Source organism: Nipponia nippon, unplaced genomic scaffold, assembly GCF_047370975.1.
Source record: "Nipponia nippon isolate SJK-2023a ecotype South Korea unplaced genomic scaffold, ASM4737097v1 scaffold_23, whole genome shotgun sequence".
NCBI lineage: Eukaryota > Metazoa > Chordata > Aves > Pelecaniformes > Threskiornithidae > Nipponia > Nipponia nippon.
In genome coordinates, this window is record NW_028262340.1 from 6,226,918 (window position 1) to 6,252,756 (window position 25,839).

Sequence of the window (25,839 nt, forward strand, 5' to 3'; positions counted from 1 at the left end):
CTCCCAGCAATAGAATTCTAGAAGTCCGTTACTTGTGTTCTGAACGCGCTTGCGCAGTTGAGCTGCAGACTAAAACCAGAAGTCTTAGAAGAAATCCCGCGAAGGCCGTTCACATCGCCAGCAGCTGAGGTATCGGTAAAAGATGGGCGCCAGCCTGCGCCGGCTACAGGCACAGACCAACGAAAGCCTTCGGTGCTCCACAGCACGAGATCTCAGATCATGACCCTGAACCTACTCAAAGCCTTCAACGGCTGCGTATTACAGACGTGATGTCAAGTTGAAAGCATATGAGGTCATTACCGGGGCAGGGCACGAAGTTAATACGTGTTTGGTAGAAGTAGCCTGGCTGAAACTGCGTATTAGAGGCTGTAAAATGACTCGTCTTGATTAATTCACTGGCAAAACCACTGCCCCTACAAAGAGACCGTGGTACCAGTCCACACTCCAAAAATCAGCGTATTTATGGCCTGCCGATGGTGAACACATGATAGGCATGTTGGTGTGTAACTAGACATTCTCCCTCCAAAAGAACCTAATTAAAAAAATAACAAGGCAATCAGCGGTTAAACTGAACCGTACACGAGGGCTAGTCTGGGAAAACACCCACGCTAGGCATTCATTCACTGACCGCGTTTCTGTGTGCGTACCATCTTCACCTCGTATACCGTACAAATGAGACCCTCCCCCCAAATCCTGATTTACTGGGTTCAGCAAGGCAGAGAAGCTGGTCAGCAGCAAAAAGCCTTTTCTTCTTCCTTACGACAGATAAATTAATTTTCAGTCCTTGTCCGAATTGCCCTTTCCTCACCTAGGACACTTTTGACCATCAGTCTTCTGCCGGGATAGATTTTCTGTCTAGCAACCGAAGGACAATTAACATTTCAGCCAAATTCTTTGGAAAAAATAACTCTCGCACACACAAAATCACACACACACGTGCACACACGCACTCTCACACAGCTAAAAGCACTATCTCCCACCAACCAAAGGCCTTTAGCAGATTCACCGAAGATACGAGGCAGCGAGTCTTCTCTTAAAGCCTACCAGGAAGGTTTTTCACACCTGCAGAGCCCGACCACCACGCAGACGTACAACACAGACATCACCCAATCTCTAGAATATGCCCAGGCTGGGCTTAAGGCTGTCAGACTGCTCCCACACAGCAACAAAGGCTCCTCCTCACGACTCTCTGCCAGGTCCCAGCAAGGCTAAAAAAAAAGGCAACTCCATTTAAGAGAGTCCCATAGGAATTAATGTATCAGGCCCTAACTGTGGGGTACTTTCCTCAAATCAAGAAAATAGTTTCTGCACAAGCCAATGCTCTGCTGGTTTTCCTTAGACATAAAATTTACTTTATTTCTTTTCTTAAAAAGTTAAAAATACAGAAGGTTCAGAAACTGATTTTCTCCTTGCAGATGTTCAAACTGCAGCTTAAGGAGAAAACAATCCTTCACTGAAATGTTTCTCTTAAATTTTTTTTTTATTTTTATTTTTTTCAATCATCACCACCATTAGGACAGAGGTTGAGGAGCACTGACTCCACCACTAATTTGATGACGTAGTTTGATTCCAGATTCACATTTCCAGGTGCCAAGAGTCCAGAAAACAGCCATGCTAACTTCTGCCTTCGTTTGAGATTTTTTTTTTTTATTGAACACAGCAGTGACCGTTGGCATCTTTGAAGCGTAATCGCATCTTAGGTCGGTATTTCTCAAGGTAAAGCAGCTGTTTGGAATTGAAAGCTCCCCTCCTTTTCCTAAAACAAAGAGAATGAAGGCTAGTATCAATGGAAAAAGTACTGCTTCGATCACCATATACATTCTAAAGCAGATTAGTCCTCGTTTCAAAGCTTTTCTGTATCTACAAAACAGCACTCTGGCTTGGTTCCGTATCCATTGACACTGTGAGGAAGGACAAGCCAGGCCAGCACATGCAGTTCATCACCTACATGCCAATATTAACGTCAAAATCCAGTTAGCAAATTTCAGCATATTTTCTTGGATTGGGAGAGTTTACTTCCATCGCCAGCAGTAGTCACTGAACAACATCAAGGTCACCCTTTCCTTGCAGATGCATGTGCTACTTATTACATTAGCTAGTAAATAAAGACCATGACATTCAGATACAAATATGTAAGAGGTTCTCAGAAAAGAGCTTCTCGGCATATAAGGTAGCACACCCAGGAAGAGAAAAAAGGAATTTAAGAAAGGAAAAAATTCAGGGGGAAAGAAAAAAAAAAAATCTGTTGACAGCAATACAGTTTACAGAGATAACTGAAGACCCTGGGAATCCACAAAAGGATGAATTGCTCTTTTGGCAAAGCTCATTCAACATCATCTTACCTGCTGGGATTCATTTCAAGATCTGATGTTATCACTAAACCAACAGAGCTCTGCAGTCTCATCCTTTACCAGTTTCGTTATTTTCCAGACAGGTGGTTTCTGACATCTCCTGGGTGGATAACACACTCACCCACAACGCCTGCAGGAGTGCTGGTGCTCACCTACTTGCTGTAGAAATTCTGCTTGGGGGGCCAACCTCACTAGAATTTTTTTTTTTTTTTTTTTAATTAGGAGCAATTAGTCCATGTCCAATTCATCCACGATTTTTACAGCCCCAGCCTAGACATTTTTTCTCCCCAAGTTCAAAATCTTTGAGTCTTAGGTCAATGGTTTCATATATAAGCCCAGATTTAAAAAAAAAAAAAAATATAAAAAAATCACCTTTTAATCCCCCTCTTTAAACAGAGGAAAGGGCACAAGCCTCGGCATTAATGTCAGTCATGCCCATTATTGCATGATATAGCTACTAGAAAACAAATCAGAAATCTAACAGACTTCGCTAAAGATGCATGCTGTTCAAATACAACATAAACAGAGATGTTTCTTGAGAACAGGGAAGTTTAACTTACTGCCTTATAAACTGAACTGCATCTTCGTACTTCATTCCACATTCAATGAGAGCAAGTGCAACCAGTACAGGAGCCCTAAAGGAGAAATCAATATTTAAGGAAGATCTGGAGAAACAAAATATTGAACCCCTCAAAATACATCAAATTAATCTATAAACAAATAGCTAAGTATTTTCTTCTTAAGCATTATCTACAGGAAGACATTTGCCTGCCGAGTACATAATGTACAATTTCTTTTAGTAGACAGCTCTGTTTCCAACACACAAAAAAATAAAAATCAATAGCTCCTTGGCGTTTGGGGCAAGAAACCATCATTCTAGATTTTTACACTTTCTCATTTCACTATAACCTAATTTTCTACTTCACTAAAACAAGGGCGTAATACCTCTTGCACGCATTTTGCTACTTATGACACTGTAGATCTAGCTGTAGGCGAGATAGATCTTATGTAGATTTTTTTTTTTTGTTAAATTTTGTGCTGTACACGGAACTGGGCGTCCCAGGGACAACAGAGTAAAACTTTCTACTTTGGGGTCCACATTTTGGAAACCGGTTAAGTGTAAAAGAGCTGGCTCTTCAAACAAGCCAAAATCACAGTACACGTTGACTTTCTCCTGGACTGACGTTCACCCCACTAAACGCACACCTAAACGCACACGGTTGCAACAGGCACCTCCGAGGGTAGAGTAGTAAAGGATTAAACAGGTGCTCACAACTGGACAACTTTTACTCACGGCTAAACAAAAACATAGTTGAGGAGAAACAACTCTCACTATCACTGCCAGGCTGCACCTGCGTAAACAAAATCATTCACTTCCCAAAGGAAACAATTTGAAACCTCAAAAATCACTTAAAAAAAAGAAAAGCTGTCTCTTTTTACTGTAGCTGAAGTTCAATTCCCTACTACAGGTAGACGGTTTTCCAGATTAAAGCAAAATCTGTAAAGCTCTTGCTTTTTCCTCTGCCAGAAGTAGTCTGAGAAGAGCCAAAAGGTCATTCAGTAAGGAACAGAGACACGGCGCGAGTTTGTGTGACACACAGAAGATGGGAAGCTTCTGGTACCCTCTGGCCTGGTATTATGCAAGAAACAAGTTTAAAATCACTTGAGTTACACGTGGCCACCTTCCTAAAGATGTTCCTCAGATAAAAATAGAGCAGAAATGGATAAACAAATGTTAATTGCCTTAGGGTTTTGGCTCTTGTGTCTTTAAATATCGGCCGTTTCTCCCTCTACCTCTTCATTTCCCCCATCTCTTCTTCTCTAGAGGTGGAAATTTAAGAACCTGATGCGCTCCAACTCTGCGCTTACTTGACTTCTCCAACCCACCTTTCTTGCCCACCCATTCATATCCTTGCGTAGTAACAGTCCCATGGTCATTGTAAGAATACTGACACTTGAGCTCCATTCCCTCCTAGCCCATAGGATAAACATAACATTCAGAGACTACGTTTGGGAATACAAATGTAGCATTTAGCCTTCCCAAATCAGTCTTTTTTTTTTTATTTCTTCTTGAAAGGAAGTTCTTCCCAAAGAAGGAAATTATATTTTGAGTGGTGAGGAGAGAAACATCAAGTCTGCATGAAATACAAGCCTAACCCTTCCTACCACCAAAGTGAAGCCACTTTAGACTAAAACTAATTGAACCAGTTTTTCTAAATGCCTTTTTTTATTACCACATGCTTAATAGTATACCAGTTGAAAACAGGAGGAAATTTTAAAAAACAACTGTACAGCCTTAGAAATTGTGCTATGCATGCATACTGCATTTGTCAAGAAGCACAAGAGAGGTTATTGTTTCAGCAGAAAGACATACGCTTTCAAATTAATAGCATCTCTAACTCCTTGTGTCGTTCGTGATCGACACAAGCGTTCTGAACAATCTCTCCAAGTTTTTCCTCTCATCTTGGATCAGAGCTATGGAGTTACTGAAGATTTTTAAGCTGCAGTACGTCCCTCCTGCTTTAATGACACAAACTTGCTGCTGCTGCTTTAAAGTGTTATTTGGGAGAAAACAGAGAAATTGGCATTCACTTAACACCTTCCGTGACCTACCTCCCGAACAAATACACTAACTTTAAGCGCAGTAGAAAACCAAGACAGCAGAATACTAACCTTCCCAACCCTGCAACACAGTGAACAGCGACACAGCATCCAGGCTCTTCACGAAATTTGGTTTTCAACAGGTTTAGCCAGTCGTCAACTATCTGATTCGGGGGTGGTGCTCCATCATCAAACGGCCAGTCCTTTGAAGGAAAAAAAGGACATCAGCTCTATGGATTTCAATCCATAATCAACAGCAAGGTAACCGTAACCGGGAGAAGGAAAATATTCCGTTCAGCAGGACGGGCGTACTACACGAACAGTGCTGTGGGTATTTTTCTGGTTGCACAGAAGTTCGCAAGTCAATATCATAATGCAGCACTAAATGTTTAACAACCATTTAATGCACTTTTCAATAAAATTTCAATAAAATTCTACACTAACTCCTTTGTAGTATAGAATTTTTAGAAAAATAGCTGCCCTTGAAATCTCATTTTATTAAAAATATGTAAAAATCAATAGACATTTCGAATAAACATTTGAAAGATCAGAACTCTGTCGACTTTTGCCTGTGGTTGTGTCAACCTTTTACAACACTATTTGTACTGCAGACTCTGTACAGAGGAGAAGGTACTTCATAACAGCTCAAATGGATCAGCTTCTCCAGCTGCCATGTCTCCAACGAGCAAGCCAGTTAAAATGACCTGGGTATTTTCAAGTCAAAAAAATACATTCACAAGCAAAAAAAGGAAGAGTGCTTAGACAAAGACAAAGTCACCAACTAATTAGCATTTACAATTACATTTCTGCTTATTAAAGGGGCAGCCAACATTTACACTACCTAGGCCACATTTAGTATCATCAACATGGCTGTAAATCAAAATTACATGCGAGAAGCTTCCCATTTTCTTGAGGTCACAGCTCTCTCCTGGAACTTGTGCTAAGTGGAGTACTACATGTCCTGTATTTCAAGACCAAGCACAACATCACATGCTTTATAATCTTCTCAGACACAGGGAGTGCTGTAGAAAGAGCACTCCTAGACGCAAGGAAAAAAAAAAGAACACTTAGTAGTTACTTCGCACTTTTCATCAGACGACTGCGATGCATTTTACAAGAGAGACTCGTGGCCAGAGCTTTGTATTATTCAACCACCTCTCCAAATGGCAGGGAAATCGCTTTGAAAGGAGGCCTCCTCTTCCCTCCTTGGCTAGAACCAACTCTTCCATGTAGGATCTTGAGAACAGGTTAACATGAAGTAATATTCTCTGAAGCCTGAAAGCAGCACGCAGAACCTCTGAACAAGTACAACCAAAGGTAAAAATCCGCCAGACTTTTCGTTTTGAAATGCAGTTACTGCTACCCTAATACGCCGTGAGTAGCAAGTACAGCTTAGCCCAGACCTCAGCCCGAGAGCACCTTATAAATGTGTTAGCACTTAAAAAGCTGCAAGGTGGAAATCTGCGTCTCAGAACTACAAAACCAAAAAGCTTTTAAGTTCCTGAAATAACTTTATATGCAATTAATACAGAAAGATACACAAAGTCTGAAGAGTGCAGGGAACTTTTTTAAAGCAAATGGGAAATTAAAACTACCTGGGACAACACAGCAAAATAAAAGACTATAGAAACAAGATCCTAAAGTAAAACTTGTTCTTCTAATAAAAGGCTTTTATGAGATTTTCCACTCGATTACACACTGCTAGCTGTATTATTTTAGGCCTAGTGTCATCTACTGTCCCAGGAAGAGATGTATGGTCTGCCAAGAGCAGAGGCATTACCCATTGCAAGATGCTTTCATTTGAAACTGCCTTGCAAAAAACAGGATTTACGTGTCAGTTCCCTGTCCTAGTTTTGGATTAAATTAAATCCTTTCCTTCAGACCAAATACAGGAGGTTACTACGTTGCCCTAGCTTACACGTTAACCATCATGGCCACGCAGCTCTTGTGCTGGCCTGAATTAATGACAATCGTCATTTCCCCACAGATCATCACCTTCCCAGGAATGGTGCACCACTGACAGTAAATTAGCACTGATAACACACTGCTGCGTGGGACGCTGCCCAGAACGAGGAACGAGAATACTTCTGGGACTAGAGGAGCAATTGCAGCAAAGTTTTGCAGTTATTTTCCTGATTATGAGTTCTGCCAGCATCACCTCTGAATTCCTGTCGGACAGGATAGAAAACAAATTGCTAGGCTCCACAACCAAAACAGTCATTAATAACCGGGATGATGCACTGAGATTGCCCAAACGGAACATATAGCTCTTCTGTGCCAGCCTGCAGGTGATGGTGGGCAAGGAAGGGTTATTCGTATTTACCCTTTATCTGGAGCAGCCTTACTCAGCAGAACAGCTCTGGGCTTGTCAGTCAGCAAGGACTGCAGGATGGGCAATGCAGAACTGAGATGACCGAGAAGCAGTAACAGGACTTTAAGTGACAAAGACCCCTTTCTTCAAAACCCGCGCGCACTCGCGCTGAAGTTACTGCGGCAAAATGCTCCCAGAACTGCCTGCGTCTGCGTGGGATGGGACCGCAGCCACCGGCGTGGAACTTGCCCACCTTCAATACCAGAGGCCATGGCGATGCAGTAAATATCAGATGGCAACGAAGTCCCGGCTCTAACACGGGCGCTCCCGACCGCCTGCGAGCGTTCGGGTGGTGGTGGCCGTTCCAGAGGGCACAGAGTGGAAAGAAAGGCTGATCCAGGGATGAGCAGTAAATGAAGGACCGACAGAAGCAGAACAATGAAACGCGTCTTAGATCCTGAAGATGAACAAAACTATCGCAGCCTCCTTGGGTGCCAGCCAGCGAAAAAATACTTCCAGCAAAAAAACCAACCAGTTTTTCCAATGTAGCATTTCTATGTTACAAGACCTTACGCATGAACATAACTAAGAACTGCAGAAGCCCACAGGAACTAAATCCATCCCCGCCTCCTGGATTTAATCTCTGTTGATAAACATGCGCATGCAATAGTACTACTTCGAACATGGAACATCTAATTCTCTACTTTCTCACCATGCCATCTGCCAAAGCGACTCTCTAGCTGCCACATTCTACCCATCTTGCCAGTACACGATCCTGCATCACGGCATGAGAGCAGGCTTTGCTAAAATGCTCTCATTTTCAGGGGTTTCGCTACGCTTGACCTCAACAGTTTTAAAATAGACACTAATCTCTCTCAGGCTGTGTTTTTAATCTTAATGTTATTTTTGCAAGCAAATATTAGCTTTAAATAGCGATGTGTTATTTTCTCAGCCAGATGGTAATTCAATACCATTTCTGAACAGCAACAGGACTCTGCTTTGAAAAAGCATGCATTCATAGGAAGGAAAAGCTACACAGGAGGTGGTCACGTCAGTGACTTAATCTCAAATAGCAAAACACTATTGTAATACAGTAAATTACTAAAGACAACCTCATGACTGGGATCATCAGGATCAGTGTTGACATTAGCAGCAAACCTTCTCTGCCACCTCCTGCTTTCTGTAACCCTTAACAGATGCCTGGTGGATTTATGCTCTCTCCTGTTTTGCCTTCTGCAGCAGTGGAACACTAAGAACTGGTACGTACCAAATGCAGAGAGGCTTGTTAGCCGAGGCAAACGTGTACAGATGCAAGACTCTCGCGCATGTTACTCAGAGGGAAAGGCTCTCCAACAGAACGGTGCTTAGCAGAGCTGGCGGAAACAGCATTTCCAGTTTTTACAACAGCTTCCTCAAAAAACTGCTTTCAGTTCAAACCTAGCCAATACCAAGTTGTTAAAGTTTCTTGAGAACCAAAATCCCCAAGCTATTTCAGAAGCGTAGGCTCCGGAGCACAGAGCGCTCCCCGGCTCCTGCAGCTGCCCCGGAGGCCCTGGCCATGGGCTGGGGAAGGAGGATTTCGCTCACAGCTGCAGGAGCCGAGGTCAGCTGGCCTCACAGCGCAGCCACCCTGGCAGAGCTGACACCTGCAAAACTCTCCTAAGTCTGCTAGGAAGAACTCAGATCTGTGCTCTGGCACAGGAACACAGAAATACTCTAAGCCCCAGCTTAAATCAGGGCTCTGAGGGCTTCCACGCCCTAAGACTAACCCTTCCAGTCTCTGGCAACCTTAGGAGTATCGCAGCTAGAGGTTGCACAGCAGCATGCCCAAAAATACTGTGATGCTCAAGTCCAGGGCAGCTCTAGAGTGAACAAAAATGCTATTCCAGAGCGCAGCCCTAGGAGCACCGGTAGCCCTGTAGTGACTGATTTTTCCAACAACACCGAGGCACACGTGGCTGCCTGGAACTGGAGTAAATGCTTACCAGGGCTGGGAGCCAAGCAACCTGACTGACCTGTACGTGGAGTTTTCACAGATACGCCAGGATACAAGTTTTTCTCCTAATGGAAAACCGCGGCAAGTTTCCCTCTGACTGAGCCATAAAAATCAAGAGGCAACAGAAGACTGACTACCTGCAACAAGAAGGTAAGATGCAATTTCTGGCCTCCCAACAGAGTATTACTCACTCCAGTAAAATAAACTGATTCTATCTGACACACTGTAATAATTCAGAAGTATTGCCTGGAAAAATACCGCCTGCAAGCTTGGTATGAGCACACACCTATTAAAAAAACCTCCCCTAAAACACCAAGCAGTACTAGACGATAGCGTCAGACAGTCATTGCATAATGTTAACTCTGAGTAGCAGTTAAGGAATTCCACCTGCTGAACAGGGAAGCCACCAGCAGCCAGGCTCCATTTAGGGGTGAGCAGTGACGAGGCTATTGATCAATATCCTGCTACAGCCAGTCCATGGAAACCTGCATCAACGTGTCAGCTACGGTCTCAAAAGGTGGCACTTTTTGAACGAGCGAGAGAAGGGAGTTTTATCTGCATCCCGAGAAGGTCACCCGTAAAGCCAAGAAGTGCTGTATCTAGAGAAAAGGACCAAACCAAGTTGTATGAACCACAAGGCTGAACATTGGATTAGTATCAACCTAGGCACTAAAAGGCAACCAAAATATCTCCACGAGTCCAGAAATCCAGGAACAGATGTTTCTAAGCGCTCAGGTGATAGTAATGAATCAGCAAGTACCCTTCACAAAAGTAGAGTGAGTTTCTCAAAACCAGCTTTAGCTGATGCAGGGGATCACATTGCTTTCGGCCATCTCAAACAGTCACAAGCTCTTGCCCAAAGCATTGAAGGCCATCCCCACCACTTCTAGACAAGAGATTTTTCATTTTTAGACAGTTTTAAAGGCAACTCACTAGAACCTGGATTCCTTCTTTCTCGATAGGAGCTTGATCATAAGTGGCATCACAAACTCGCACCAAGGTTGTCACTCCGTACTTCTTCAGCTCCTTTAAGAAAAAGGAAAACATGTGAGCACACTGACAGAGTGAAGAATCCAAGAACTTTCTCATCAGCTACAAAACTAAACATTTTACACAGAGTCAGCGGTACCGCAAGTGTTGCGGAGCTTCAAGGTGACTACACAAGGAAGGAGAAAGGGCCAACTCAGAACGGGGGGGGTTATGGCCTACATTAGGACAAGGGTTACAAGTGACAGGAATAAGTATGAAATACCTCCGAGTTCTTCATCTCTAGGGAAATGCCAGGGTGGAAAAAACTGCATATAGAAAAGCAAAATTAAAATAGCTGCTTATATTCTCCATGCAGCTTCTTCTTCTCTTTAAATAGAAGCCTGGAACTGTTTGCTTCAGCCAGTGTTGACATTTTGAGGCAGGGAGGAACAGAACACACACACCACCATACTCTAGCTTCCTTGTAATGCACTATAAGTAGCACATTGTGCTAGATAAATAATCAGAAGATCAAACAAAAGCTGTTCCAGTTCACTTTGAAGGTTCATACAGCAAGCAGAATTTCCTCTCGTGTTTGGAATAAATCACTGTAACTTCTAACAATTAGCAGTAATATCTATTCCAGAGTCAAGACTCCTGAAAGAGGAAGGCAAGCCACAATAATGGCGGGGGGGAATATAAAGACCAAAAGAATGTGGCTTTCAGACAAAATTAACCACTAATATCTGAGCAGACTCATGGTGAAGAGCACACTGCTAAATGATGGAAGGCTGTTAATCGCCACAGTCAGACATCAGTATCGGATGACAGGATCTCTTTGGAATGAAAAAGACCTGCACGCACAAGATAGAAGCCCTCTAGATATAAGGGCACAAAGATACAGCAGGTTTGGAGCAAACTAGAATGCAGAAATACACTGTACTACTACTTCTCTGGTGATACCATCTGTTACTTTTTCAGAAAAGTAAATATTAAATTTTGCTGCATTTAAGATCTTACTGTGTCAGTAATGGTGTGATCCACTGCCCAGCGTAACTGACTCTTCCCACAGGTCGAGCCAGGTAGATGTCATTTTTCATGGATAAATTCTGGCGCCTGAAATCTCTGACAATTCTGGGATCGGCAGGGCAGTTTGAGAACACATTCGGTAAACTAAAACATCAGTTTAAGTATCGCGCTTAATCCTACTCTAAGGGAGAAGAAAGGTCAGCAACCAGTTACAATTCTGTTAACTACTTCTCTAAAAGCCAAAAGATGAGCAATAGATCGACTTATTAGAAGCACCGCATTATTTAATGAAAAAATAACGTTTAGAATAGCAGAACATGCAGTCCTTCAGAAACCAGGACAAGAACGATGGCAAGGGTGTGTGTTTGAATTCTAAAATGGGAGCTGATCCAGCCTCCCACAATTAAAGAAACGCAGGACTCTGGAAAAAGTAATCGGTGGGTTCTCTTCTCATGCTGTCAAGCAAATGTGAACAATATATTAAAGATAAAAACACCTTCCGTTTCAAGTAAGATGTAACATACGGCCAAAGCATTGAGCATCAGGTGTGAAGAATGACTGTTCAGTACTTCTACAGAAACTATGAGCGTATCAGGAAAGGACGAGACTTAATATTTGACTGCCTTACCTCTATGAACTTGCTGAGGGTTGCATTGGTTGGGTTGTGAGTGATCAGGAAACGCATATTCTCGTAAGTAATTTCCACGGGGGCTGGACGGTTCATAATGGCAAAAAAAATGTGTAAGGGGCCAAAAAATAAAATTAAAAAAAAAAAAAAAATCAATAACCTTGGAAACGTTTCACAGCAGAAAACATTAAAAAGACCACTAAAACGCCTGGGATTGATCAGAGCTTGCTTTGACGTGTTTGTTCCTTAAAGAACTCGCTTCTAGAAAAGCAGGTTTGCTTCAGAATCCACTTGAATTCAACTTCGGCCTCAATTACTGCAGGTGGTATCCTTCAGACTCCAAAAACTCTGACTAGATGTAAGACTAGGCAGCCTGTTCTACATTTAGGCACTGGTGAGGCAAAAAAGTAAGGGCAGATTTTCTCTCCACTTTGTTTTCTTGATGCTTAGTTTTGCTAGAGTCAGTAAAAGGAATATGCTTCCAATGTGCAGAAGATATCCCATATATTTGAGTGTGTTTGCTGTGTCTGGAGTCTTCAAGGCAAAGTAATTATGGCACGTAGAACCCCCTGCGCTCAGCTCACTTGTCAGCCAGGATGCTGTGCTGGGCCTGGCAGAAGTCTGCCCTCACACTCAGAATCGCCATAAATGTACGACGTATATTCCAACAGAACACCTAAAGAGAAGAAAAATATCATGTAAGACGAATTGTTGCTTCTACTTCCAGAAACACCAAATATTGACCCTCCCAGAGAAGCCCAAATTAGACTAGATAAGGCTATGTTTAAAAAAAAAAAAAAGGGCAAAAATAAAAATCAGTCTTTACTGGAATCCCGATAGTTGTAATCCCGAATATTCTCTCGGCACTGAGTACGCTCAAGCCCAGAGACACGGGACTTCTTGTAACTGCTGTTCCTGGCAGCCAGGCACCGGAACAGAGAACAAGGAAACCTTTCTGTGCTCTCCGCGGCTCCTCCCTCCCAACCAGGTGCCCTAAAAGAGGAGAAAACAGCACAAAGCCCAATACACGCTTGAAAGTGTCTGTTGGTACGGTCATACCTGTTTGGCTTCAGCCCAGATGTGTAAAAAATATTGTTGGTATGGCTTAATTTTCTGAACAAAATAAGCAGTACAAACAGAAATAAGAGTATAGCTGCCGTGTATTTGAGCTTTTGCTAGCAGCTAAGTTTCACCAACGTTATTGTATCGCCAAACTCCCATCAGTAGCAGGGAGATATCCTCCAGAAATCAGTTATTTCAAAAGCAACCAAACGGTCATTTAGCAGTAATAACTTTTAGTTATTCTCAGTCTTATCTGTGTTTACAGACTAGGGCATTAAGACAGCGGCAGCTTCCAGTCCTAACACACAGGATTCAAAATACAGATGTTTGAGCAGCAACAATAAAAGATGGAAAATGAATTCTACCACGAAGTTCAGGGGGATGAAAATGGAGCTAACCTAAACTAGCTCAACTCATTTAAGGCTGAAATACTACCTAAGTAACATGGCTTTTCACTGCATTTAAAAAGCGTGCAGCCAAAGAATCTCTGCTGACATTTCTTTCTTAAGGAAGAAGTTTTAAATCAGTTGACTAAAATCCAAACCAGCAGACAGAAGTCACAAACCTGCAACTCAAGCGGAAAGGTCAACGTGGCACACTCAAGTGAATGCAATTAGGGAAAAACACACACACGCGTGGAAGTTCACACCCTAAACTTCTGGTGCGCTCCACATTTTAATGAGATCCTCACTTTAAAACAGTCAAATTAAGTACTACAAAATTACCTTTTTCACTGACATGAAGTCAAAAATCACCCAAAGAACAGCAATTATTTCCTTGAAGAACAGCTTTCAATGCCAAAAAAATACATTAATTAGGTTGCCAGAGGCAAGAGCAAAGATGTTTTCAATAACCTCCCCCGACCTTAACACAGTTCTTCCTCTGAGTGACTGAAATACAAATTTCAAAAATGAATCCTGGAATATTTTATCAGCGTAATGACTACAGGATGAAGTCTCGCCCCAGATGGAAGAGTCCCATCTAAACACATCATCCTCAAGTCCTTACACTTGTCGATGCTTGCACATTTGTCACAACTCTCTCATATATACTACCGAATCTCAAAGCAACGGCTTTGTTAGAATGCATTACAGTCTGCTATGGCTACGATGCGCCGGGAACAGAATGACTGCAGTTACAGCATCCACATGTGTCCAACACCTGTAAAACCTGATGCAAGAAAGTCCGTTTTCAGGCAAATACTGGCCTGTTTTTCCCCCATCTGAACACACACTCCAGTCACCCGACATGTCCTGGAAAGTGACCTGCAGATTTACATTACAGGAACAGTTTCAAAACTAACTTTTTAGGACCTAACAAGGTCATTTAAATAAAAACAGTGGTCAACAGATCTTGGCATAGGAGATCAATACTTGGATCCTGAGTACCAGAGGCTTACAGCATTACAAAGTACACTGTCGTGAGGGGAACAGCCACCGTGTCATATTTAAACAAATCCTTTAAACATTTTTCTTTTCAGCACCAATAATTTGGCTGGAAGAGCCTCATCCAGCGCTATTTGCACTGTGAGTTGTATCAAACCAGGTCATTATGGTTACGCTTCTCCTCCCTCAAGCAAATCAAAGAGGGAATTTCAACCCAATTATTTTAAAGGTCTTTTGTAAAAACTATTTACCAAGTCATTAGGAAAGGACACATGGAGATGACATGTTCCAGTAAATTAAGTATGGCGGGGGGGAGTCACCAACTCAAGTCCTACCCTCAGATCTGCAGCTGCTCGTGTTCTGACCTTGGCCAAGCCACTTTCAGTAGCTCAACTCATCTGCAGAACAGGAACGACACCATCTCACCTTCCCCAAAGGAATATTACTGAAGCATTTAATTAGCTAATAGCTAAGGAGTGATTAAAAATGAAAAGCACTGTATTTAAGTCTGAAAAATGATTTCCAGAAGGATAAGAAGTTCATGTAGCACATAACCCTATTTTTAAAACAGTTTGGTTGACACGTATATCCCTTCCCCCCATGACTTTCAACTGCTGTTACGCTACAGTTTAAAAAGAAAAACCAGGCTTCTAACTAAGGAAATGAAAAACAGGAAAAACCCTATTGTCTAGAACTTCTGATCTCCCCAAGTAAATACTTTAAAATTTCTTCCTCCCTGTGTTAGCAAGCGAATTTGCACTTCAAAATCCCAAGAGAACTGAGCTCTATCAAACTGACAACAGTAAATAGTAACCAGGTCTATGCACAACATAAACCAAGAAATAATTTTTCAGCCAATTAACCTTCAACTTTTTATACTTAGAAAATGAGATAGCACATGGAGAGAAACCAAAAAGTTACTACATGTTTTATGTGGCTGGCCTCAGAAAGGGAGCAGAAGTATCCAACACGTCAACGCTCGGGATGAGGTGCAACAGCTCCATCAGGAACCAGAGGAGGAGAAAAAGCAGAGACAGCGGCACAAACAAGCCAAGCAATAGCCTCTCACGCATCTGAGAAGAACTAGATATGCTTGGGAGTCAGCTCCTGATGTTGTTTAACTTAATTAGCAGGGAATAATCATTAATCAAGATGCCTATCTGGACAACTAAGTTTAGTGAGCTGTGACAGTCTCTGCACCTACAGACAGGACTAATTTAAGCTATAACTAACAGCACCGTGAGCTCCCCACCTCTCACGCTCGCACAGCCGTACACGCCTTGATAAAGCTTAATGAGGCCGGTTTGAGAAGAACGTCTTTCAAAATACCACGAACGTGCAAGAATATGCTTAAAAGATAAGCAAGGGGCAGTGGTATTAACTAGCATAAATAAATCAGGGTGATTAACTAAGAGGGAACAGTTAAATGAATTCCTGACTTGACAGAAACTTCACTTGAGATTGCCTTAAGTAAAAATCCAACACACCTATAGTGTTCACCTCCGGTGGCCGCCTCGTCTGTCATTGCATTGACTCTTACATTAGACGCTTCAATAGGGCAAGTCATTTGCTCTTCTGTATTGAGCTTACACGAGTTCAGGGAGACAGGTCTAATGAAAAACAAGTAATAATATTGTAAGGAATTCCTGGTTCCACCATCTCCTTCAAAACACGCCGGTAAAAGTGCTGCCTTCGCTACACGGAGACAGTGAAACAGCCTGCAACAGCTGCAGCTTCCAGAGATTGCAAAACACGGATACCTTTGGAAAGGTCACTTGGATCACCTTTCAAAATAACGCAGCGCACAGGATGCACAGCAAAGCCCGCTAATTTGTCAGTCAGTACTAAAAGAATACCTCAGTGTTTTGAAGACCAGTATTTTGAAACCACCTCAACTGATTTTATTCCTGTAAGCGGGAATCCGCATTCAACGTTAAAAAAGTGAGGTCACGAGCTGTTGAATTTTTCCTCTTTTTTTCTCCTCTTCTATAAAACCTCATTCTTGTTGTTTGCACTTAGACAGGAGAAGTCAGCACCACAGCACGCTGCCGGCACGCGGTTTTGATCCTACAAAAACTGCCATCCCGATCTGACGCTGCAGCCCAGCCGGGCTTTTCCCGACACTCCGCATACGTCACATTTCACCTCCCCTTCCTGCACTGCCCCGCTAAGCGACCCGCATTCTGTCCATACGCTGTCAACACGTCCTGCTTCATCCGGAGCACAAGGAGATTTCCAAGTGAAAAAAATCACCCAAAATTAGACCTAAAACAGTGGAATCGCACATTAGCGAGAAGCAAAGCAACCAACTTTTCTAAAATATACTCTCCTAGTATACAGAGAAAAGAAACTCTGGAACTAACATTCTTGGAAAAAATTCTTGAACGCTCTCTGAAGGAAGCTTGCTCAGAACGACACGTGCCTAGAGAGGGGTGAGGTCAAAAATTTTACTGTTCCACCCTATCCACCCCCGCCGCGGAGCTCCCTCCCAGCCTGCTGACAACTTCTGCGGGTGACTCACTCGTTTCCTTTTGCACTAAGCCAGTCCTAGGCCATAAAACCCACGGCAGCAGATAGAGATCTGCCTTAGCAAGGAGAGAAAAAAAAAAAAAGAAGACCAGATTAAAGAAGTCTCAACTTAAAAGCGACACATCAGGAAACAGTAAGAACTGTCAAATATATCATGCAAGACGACTCAGCGAGAGAAGAATCCTGCAGCAAAACTCAGTGTTGAGTACTACGCTAAAAAAGTTTAGCTGCTGTCCCCAAATTTGGGTGAGGTCAAACCACCGCATCCAACACAGGCATCGATGCACAGAGATCATCATCCCGGCGAGCTCGGCAGCGGGAAGCGATTAGCATTGACAGGCATGCGCGCTTTATGCTTCAGATCTTTTCTTTCCTGTGAAACAGAACCTGCTTCGTAGTTAAAAATGCTGTTCTGACACAGGAATTTTTCGACGCCTTCCCCACCCACCATCTAGTTTTTAAAATCCCTTCAGAGGACACATTTGAATGTTATTTACATACCACGCCCCAAAAGTTTAAAGTTATTAAAAGTGTTTGAAGTCAAAACCAAAAGGCCCTGCTAAGAAAAAGAAATTTAAGCTATTATCCTGTTTAAGGTACAGAATTACACTTAAGTGAAATCAAAAGTTACTTTAGACGAGAGTTCGTGAGTCTGCGATACCAACAGCTCATTCCTTAAAGTCAGAATGCTGAGTTGTCTAAGCTGTATCAACTGTTGGTTTTTGAAAACACGGTCCTGCTAGATCATCAGCTTCCCCGACAACTCAGACCAAATAGTCTCACACTTTAAGATGAAGTATCAAAAAAACCAAACCCAAAAACCATTAACAAATCGAGCAGGACTTAAAAAGCAATTTCAAATCACACAGCAACAGGGATATTATTCTATGAAGTTACAGAGTTGAATTACTTGCATCTTACTCATCTCACTTACTTGGATTTGCTGTGTAGCTCTGCCGGAAAAATGACTTAGTGGAGAGTTGGCTCCTTTTCCATGCTCCTCTGGCAGTTAAATTCAGTCTGACAACCGAAACTGAAGCTTACTGATAAATTTCACTGCACATCCACAAAGTCTCAATTGTTAAAATCCACAGTCCATTATTTCGAGCAGAGCTAGACTTTCAGTGTAAGAGACCAAAAAGAATTTAACTTCTCAGTACAGAACGGAGAGAAACAAGGGGTAACAAAAAGGTACACGTAACAGTGACCTGAATAGAGACAGGAACCCAGAAAAAAGGATCAAGAGATCTAAGACTCCTTTACCCCTTCACAATTAGCAAAATGAGCCACGAGATGATACCGAAGTCCACAACCACTAGAAAGGTATTTTACACTCTCTTACGATATGCATCAGCCAGATACCGGCCTAAATAGGTGCCAGCTGATCTAGAACTGCAATTCACACGCATTAAAAAAAAATAACTTCTAGCCCAGATTCTCAGCCCATTAGGTCTATTTTTCAATGTTTAGACAGAGCTGTTTTAAATCTCCAGCTCTCTAACAGGCAAAGCAGCTGTCAAACTAATCCAAACACAACAGACAACACAGAGCTCCTCTCTGCTCGTTCAGTAATGGTACCTCACTGACAACACGTTTTCTCCTTCAAAGATATTATCAAAATACACAACCTACACCATTTACAAAAATTATCTGCTTGCACTACGATATCTCAAGAGCTACGTTTTCAGCTGTGGATCGTCCTCCTTAAAGCAAGGCCAGAAACGGGCCTTTCCACGAGCCTTGTATCGCCCGGCTCTCCCCAGGGCCACACATCAGCGCTCTCCTCCCAGGCCTCACAACAGTTAACCAAGACGGCATTCCACCACGGGGCAAAGTCCAGCGGGAGGAAACCGGCTACTGCGATCACAGTTCAGCTCCGCTCTGATAGAGGAAGGACATTTAAGTACTGCTGTGTGGAAGAGAATGATGGATATTTGCAGGTAATTAAACCCAAAGTCAATCACCTATGTTTATGAGAGATGTACATAAAAACATCACAACTAGACCCTATGTAAGAAGGCCGACATTCCTGGCTGTGCATCCGTGCATGTGCAGATCCTTACTCCCACCTTAACTCCAACCGATCTTTTCTCTCCAACAGTTGAGTTCATTAAATCTAAGTATTTCTATATGTTGAGTCATAAGGAGATAGAGTTTTCTGGCTGCTGCTAGTGCTGGGTTTATCTTTTTTCTTCTTTAAATACTAACTGCAGTTCTGAGTCAGAACCCGACTGGTTCATTCGGGGAGTTTTGAAGCGAGTTTCCATTTATACAGTAGCCTTTAAAAGCCAACTTTCTGCCTTACTCCTCCTCACACCGAAACCAAGAAGCACACAGCTGCCCCGAGAGAAAAAGCAGATCGTGACTAATCACACCGAGGAACCACGAGGAACCGTCACCGCAACTGAGTGGAGGCCACTTCTACGACCGTCCCCGTACCGTAACACCTCCCAACCTGCAACCTCGCCTGCGCTCCAAACCCCAAACCTCCAGCTCCCAAAAACCAGGGTTCCTCCCCCAGTAAAGCATGCCCCAGGCAGCGAACCGCAGCCAGTAAGCACACCACTCCCTGTCTCAGGCCCTCCACTCTTAGCACCCTCAGCAACACCAGTACTTTCTTCAGCCGCTGCCCTGGCCAGGCTTCATCAACTCCCCCCTTCCAGCCCAGGCAGCTCCAAATCCCACAGGGCAGCCCTCTATCTACACAAACCGGCCTCGGCATTCACATCCCTGCCCCCGCTCAAACCCCAGGAAAACCGCCACATCCTGGACACCCTTCCTTCCCAGCTCCGCGTGCCCCCCGCCAGCCCAAGAAAGATCCCCCCCCAACATTGCTCCCAGCCTTCCCCCTCCGTTTTCCAGCCCAGACCCCAGAAAAATTCTTTATCCGTTACAGACCATCTCCAGGGCTAACACAAGGCAGGCCCCCTTCCCCCAAAACAACCCTCCCGTCCTTCCTCAAACTCTTCCCCCATCCGTACACACACACCGAGGAATAAGTAACACCCCCTCCTCTCAAACAACCCCCTCCAAATGCCCCCACACCAGGCAGAAACAAGACCCCCCCCCAACCACCCACGCCAACCCCTTTGCAGTCTCCTTATCTCCCTGCTGTTGCGATCCTACAGGCAATGAGCTCCCCCCTTGAACGCCCCCCCAAGCCCAGGTCCAAGGCAGGCTCCCTCCCCTGACCCATCCCTTTGGGGTCCGCTCCTCCAGCCCCACGGCGGAGGGGGGACCCACACAAACCAGCCCTGCAGAGCCAGGGGGTGGGCGCTGTAAGTCAACCCCATCCCACCGGTGAGGGGAGGACCCTCCAAAGCAGCCTCACAGGTGGAAGGGCCACCCCACAAAGCAGCCCAACGCTGCAGGCAAGGGCTACTAGCCCAAAACCAGCTTTACCGGCCATGGGGGTCCCTCTTATCAGTCCAACCCCACAGGCAGGGGGGACCCCCCCAAAACCAGCCCCCAAATACAGCAGGGACCCCAGAGGCCAGCGAGCCACCCCCAAGCCTGCTCCTCAGGCCAAGGGAGCCCCCAGGGCCCGAAGGATTCCCCAGACAAGGCCCACAGGTCGGGAAATCCCCCCAGGGCAGGAAGGACCCCCCCGGACCGGCCCCTCGACCACAGAGAGCCTCCTAGCCCAGCAAGGACCCCCCCAAACCAGACCCGCAGAGCACAAAAGACCCCTCCAAATCAGCCTCAGGGGCCAAAGGAGACGCTCCAGGCCAGGGAGGGCCCCCCCGGACCAGCCCCGCAGGCCGAGGGATCCCCTCAAAACCTCCCAAGGAGCCGGGGGGGACCCCACAGGAGCCACTGCCCCCCCCCCCCACCGCCCCGCAGCCCGGGTAGGGGGCTCCGGCGTCCCGCGGTCCCTCCTCACCCGCAGCCCCCCAGCTCCTCCCCACCGCCGCCCGCTCACCCTGGGCATTGAGCGCGTCGGCGTTCTTCCGAGCGGGCCCGGCGCCTCCCACGCACCGGGCCGGGGGACGGTAAAGGGACGGGAAGGAGCGGGAGGGGGCGCGGCGGCGGCGTCGGGCCCGGCCCGGCCCGGCGGGGCCCGTGACGGGGCGGGGGCTGAGCTCGACCCGGTCCGGCCCGGCCGCGCCGAGAGACCCGAGAGCCCGCGCGCCGCCAGACGGCTTCTCGCGCACAGGCCGCTCCCTCCCCCGCCCGCGCCCCCGTGGTACGGCCCAACCCGCCGCTGATTGGCGCGGCCCGCCTCACCCCCGCACCCGGCGTTGGTACGGTCCGTACCGGGAGCGCTCCACCCGCCGCCGCGGGGCTGCTCCGGGCACGCCGCCGCGCCACAAGCGGCGTCGGGGAAGGGCCTCGCTCCGTGCGAACGGCCGGCTCCCCCTCCCCGCCTCCCTCCACCCCGCTGCTGTGGGAACGGGCCCTCTCCACACCCCCTCCCGCGAGTGAGGCGGCATTGGTACAGCCCGCTTCCCCCCCCCCCCCCAGCTTGGGCATTGGTATGGCCCTGCCCGGCGCGGCCGGAGGGCCCGGGGGCGGCGGGCACGGCCCGGAGCCGGGGGCGGCCTCCCGCTGCCGCGGCCTCCCGGTGCCCCCCACGGAATCGGCCACAGAACCGCGGAACCCCGGCTCGGAAGAGACCCCAAGGATCACCCTTCCAGGCCAGACCGCAGCCTAGGCCCAGCGCCCTGCCCCGCCGAGCCTTAAACGTGCCCGGTGCGGCGGAGTCAGCCCCTTCCCGGGCAGAGCCTTCCGATGGTTGACTGTTCTCATCTCCCGTGTCCCGTCGGAATCTCCCCGGGGGTAACTCGTACCCGTTACCCCTTGTCCTCACCACGCGGCTCCTTGTAAGAAGGGAGTCTCCATCTCCTTCGTAACCACCCTTTAAGTACCGGTACCTGGCGATCAGATCACCGCTAAGCCTCCTTTTCTCAAGGCTGAACAAGCCTCTCCCAGCCTGTCCCCACAGCAGGCTGCCCAGAGCCGGGATCACCTTGGTGGCCCTCCTCTGGACCCCTCCAGCCCGCCCACAGCTTTATTGCGCAGCGGGGACCAGAACTGCACACAGGATTCCAGGTGGAAAATCCACAGTGGGATAATGACTTCTTCATCCCTGCGGGTGATGCCCTCATCGACGCAACCCGGCCTCCTGCAGCACACCGTTCCCTCGTACTGAGCTTCCTGCCCCCAGGTCCCTTTCCACGGAGCCGCTCTCCAGCCAGGCGGATCCCAGTCCGTGCTGCACTCCTGGATTATGTTTTCCCAGGTGCAAGACCCTACGCTTGTCCTTGTTAAACTTCCTAAGACTCCCGTTAGCCCACTCCTGCAGCCTACCCAGATCTCCCTGCAGGGCGGCTCTCCCTTCCCGAGTGTCCCCCTGCCCCCGCAGTTTGGTGTCACCTGCAAACTTCGGCAGGCTACGCTCGATCCCGGCATCCAGATCCCTTACGATCCCTCGGTACACCCCGGCCCCCCCCGCCGCCCCGGCGCACTTGGACCGGCCCGCCGCCCGCACGTGCACGCAGGCCCTTCCACGCCAGCACACACACACACACACCCACACACACCCCCCCCAGCAGCAGTGGTACAACCCGCGTCCCGTCCCCGTCCCCCCCCCCCCGGTCTGCTCAGTGGTTCGGCCCGCCCGCCCGTTCCCACGGCTGCCGCCTCCCCTGCCGGGACCGGAGCGGGCCCGGGCCCTGCCCGCCGCCCCGGCACCCCCGGGAGACCGCGGAGGGAGCGGGCCCCCGGGAAGGGCAGCTCACGGCTGGGGCTCCCCGGTTCCCCGCACGGTGATACCGACATAAATGAGTGACCCGTTAATCCGGTTCCCTCCTCCGGGGACTCAAAAGAGTTTGGTGGGAGCCGGATCCTGGCCCGCCGGAGCTCGGCCCGGCCCTGTGGCGTCGAGTGACCCATGGTGACGGCCCCGAGCCCCACCACGTCCCCTCCCGACACCGGTTTAACGGCCCCGGGAGTGACAGCGCTGGCGTAACGCAGCTCCTAGACCGGGCCGCGAAACGCCACGCGGAGCCGGCACGGAGAAACCCGCAGCTGGGCTGTGCCGCACCGGCGAGGTTCCCACCACGCGCGGGGTGACGTTTGCTTCCCCCCAAAGCTCGGCTCCGCGGGACGGCGGCGGGGATCGCACGGGGCTGCTCCGGCCTCCCGGGAAAAGCAAATGTTTAACCACGGGATGCAGATCACTGAGGCTCCCAAAGATCCCTACGAAGAGCAGGGTTAGCGCCTCCGAGGCTGGCGTTTATTCGTCCCCTGTAACAAGAAGTACCTTCCCTCGGAGCCAGGGATTAACGCCGCCTGTTCTGCCAGCTGAGATAAAAATACAGGAGCGAAGGACAGAGCCGCGGGACAGATGGACCATTCCCGCGGGCATCGCTGCTGCCGCCGGTCCGGCCCAGCGCACGGGTGGCCGCGCTGGAAGCGGCACCGGCGAGAGCTGGAACAAGAGTTCCTCTGTTCTCGGCTCCGGCGGGAAGCCCTCCGCAGGGCCTCTCGCCCAAGCAGGCAGCGAGCAGGCAGAGCAGGCAGCGAGCAGGCAGAGCAGGCAGTGGCGCTGCCTCTGACACACAGCCATTTGCATAACCCACAATATCGAGGCCTCTTCCTCTTCAGTAGCCAAACAAAGGCGTTTTCTCTAAAAGCTGACGAACGGCCCCGTCAGAAGCCACCGCGTCTGCCCCGGCTGCTCCCACGGAGGAACAAACGCCCAGAGGACAGAGCGGGGGTGACCCCAAACTCTCCTGTTCTCAGCTAGAGGCAAGCCCACCGCTCCCCTGCCCTCGGCCCGGCGCTGGCTGGAAGGGAACCGCGTCCATTTTGACACCCAGCGACTATTTTCAGAGAGACTCTGGCCAAGCTCGGGGCCCCGCTGCTCTCTCTGTAGGCCGCCTAAGGTAATAACAAAGGAATTTCTCAGCCCTTTCACACCCTGAGCAGATCAGACAACATGAAGAAAGAAGGTAGAAGTGACTTAATTTACAGATAGTGAACTGACTGGTTAAGCAAAGCAGCCAGGTTCACTCTGGGAAGTGTTGGAAACCGGTCCCAGATTTCCCAATTTCCAGTCCAGCACCCCATCAGGCAACCTTCCTCTAAAAATTGAAACATACTTTAAAGGACCCACATGCATTTTATTTTTTTTGCTGAAATTCTTTGAGGAATGGGTCCAAATCAAACAACGAACGACAGCTGCCACCCACAGCTCCGTGAGCACAGCAGAGGTGGTGAGCAGATGGGAGCGGTGTTTGGTCAGGGAGTGTGACTGAGGCAGCAGGTGGAAACCAGGAGCGGAATTAGTTCATCCCGGCTCCAGGAAGGTGCCACAGCATTTACAAGTGACGCAGCTGTGAGTAAGGATGAGACACGGACGGCAAGCAGGGAAAGAGAATCTCAATGGAAAATATGCAAGAATGACATTAAAGATACACAACGGGGGAGAAGGAAGAAGAGACAGTACGTGAACGAGGAGGGAGCTGACGGAGGAGGAGCAGGCCAGCCACGCGTATCAGGGACCCACGCAGCTCCGAAGCTGCCAACGGCAGGAGCTGCCTCGCGCAGGCGAGGTGTTTTGTGCGGCAGAAGTGCAGGGCCGCGGACCACCGAGTGACGGGTTTGCAGAGGGCGAGGGGGGCTGTTTGGAAACGGCACGCCGGAGGCAACAGGGACGGGACAGGGGTCAGGCTGCGTTACCCGATGGATGATGTCGGAGGCTGCGTCTGTCCATGAGCATCAACTTCAGCTCCGCACGGAAGGGGCTGCTGCTGACAGCGGTCTGTTGCAAGATACTGAGAGATCAAATAAGAATCCCATGCTTCTTTAACAGGCTAAAGCATATGTGTAACTCCACAAATTATACAAGCTGTTGTCTTCCCACGTTCTCATGCTACGACTGTCAAATTATTAATAAAAGACCGTGTTTGATACTAACTTAAGGAGCTGCAGTGCCCGAAATGTATCCTGTATGCTAGTTAAATAACTGCTGCCTCCACAAACCACAATAACAGAAACCCCTGCGCACAAAGGGCCTTCGCATATGCAATCATCCTGACTGAAAAACCGTTCGGTGCCGCTTTGCTGGGTTTCAAGACTGTGCAGGCAAGCCTTCCCCCACCAGCTTCACCCCAGCACCTCGAACTGCAGTTTCTTAACCTCTGATAACTATAGCCCATAAGACTCTTTCTCTTATCTCTTCAACACTGAGTCACATCACCTGCGACGCAGGAGTTAATTGTTCTCTCCAAAGCCTCATACCACAGGATGGGGCGGACATGACAGGTACGCCACGGGCCTGCCTCCCCAGCAGGCACTGCCCAGGCTACAAGGGCAGGAGGAGGAAGGCTCGGCTCCCTCACAGGCACCGTCAAGGCCCCGTACCACAGGGCTACAACGGCAGGAGGGGGAAGGCTCGGCTCCCTCACAGGCACCGCCAAGGCCCCCTACCACAGGACAGGTCTGTGAGTGCAGGCAGGCCGCGGGCTCAGCCCTGGAGACAGGCTGTGCTGGCTTACCGTTCCTGCGGAGGCCAGGCGGGGTGGCCGCGCTGCCCCTCTCGCTCTCGCTCTCGGGCCGGCCCCGGCCCCGGCCCCGGCCCCCCGCAGCCCGGTCCCGCACCGCGCTTCGCGCCTCGGAGCCGCCGCCTGCAGCGAACGCCGAGCGCGCGTGCGCCAGAGCCGCGGCGGCCTGGCGCGGGCCGCCTCTGCGCATGCACCTTCCCTCCGCTTCCCCCGCTCTTACGCAGGCGCCGTGAGTCCGCTGGGGACTCATTTTCGCAGCGGGCCGTGACTAATGTCACGCCACCCCGGTACCGCGCATGCGCAGCGGGGAGAACGACGCATTCCCAAGCCCGCCTTTGGCGGTGCGCGTGTGCGCAAGCGCAGAGGCGCGCGGGGTGGTCGCGCGGGAGCCGCTGGGGGGGCACCCACCACGGACGGGCAGGGGGGCGGTACTTCCGGTCCCTCACTTCCGGCCCTGGCGCCGCGGCG

At 48.2% G+C, this 25,839-nt stretch overlaps 1 protein-coding gene across 2 annotated transcripts; it reads right to left on the reverse strand.

The window, feature by feature from the left end:
* Positions 1–1,318: 1,318 nt before the first annotated feature.
* Positions 1,319–21,041, reverse strand: PTP4A2 (protein tyrosine phosphatase 4A2). 2 transcript variants are annotated; one of them, XM_087761134.1, is made up of 7 exons: positions 20,784–21,041; positions 11,886–12,561; positions 10,193–10,285; positions 5,025–5,155; positions 2,912–2,986; positions 2,343–2,451; positions 1,319–1,756 (listed from the first exon to the last, which is right to left on the reverse strand). In XM_087761134.1, exons 2-6 carry the CDS (start codon positions 11,979–11,981, stop codon positions 2,358–2,360), a joined length of 489 nt encoding a protein of 162 aa, XP_087617260.1. In that variant the 5' UTR covers positions 11,982–12,561; positions 20,784–21,041; the 3' UTR covers positions 1,319–1,756; positions 2,343–2,357. The 2 variants fall into 2 exon arrangements, with proteins under 2 accessions (XP_087617260.1, XP_087617259.1); XM_087761133.1 differs by lacking the exon at positions 2,343–2,451 and having other exon boundaries at positions 20,784–21,038.
* Between the last annotated feature and the right edge of the window lie 4,798 nt (positions 21,042–25,839).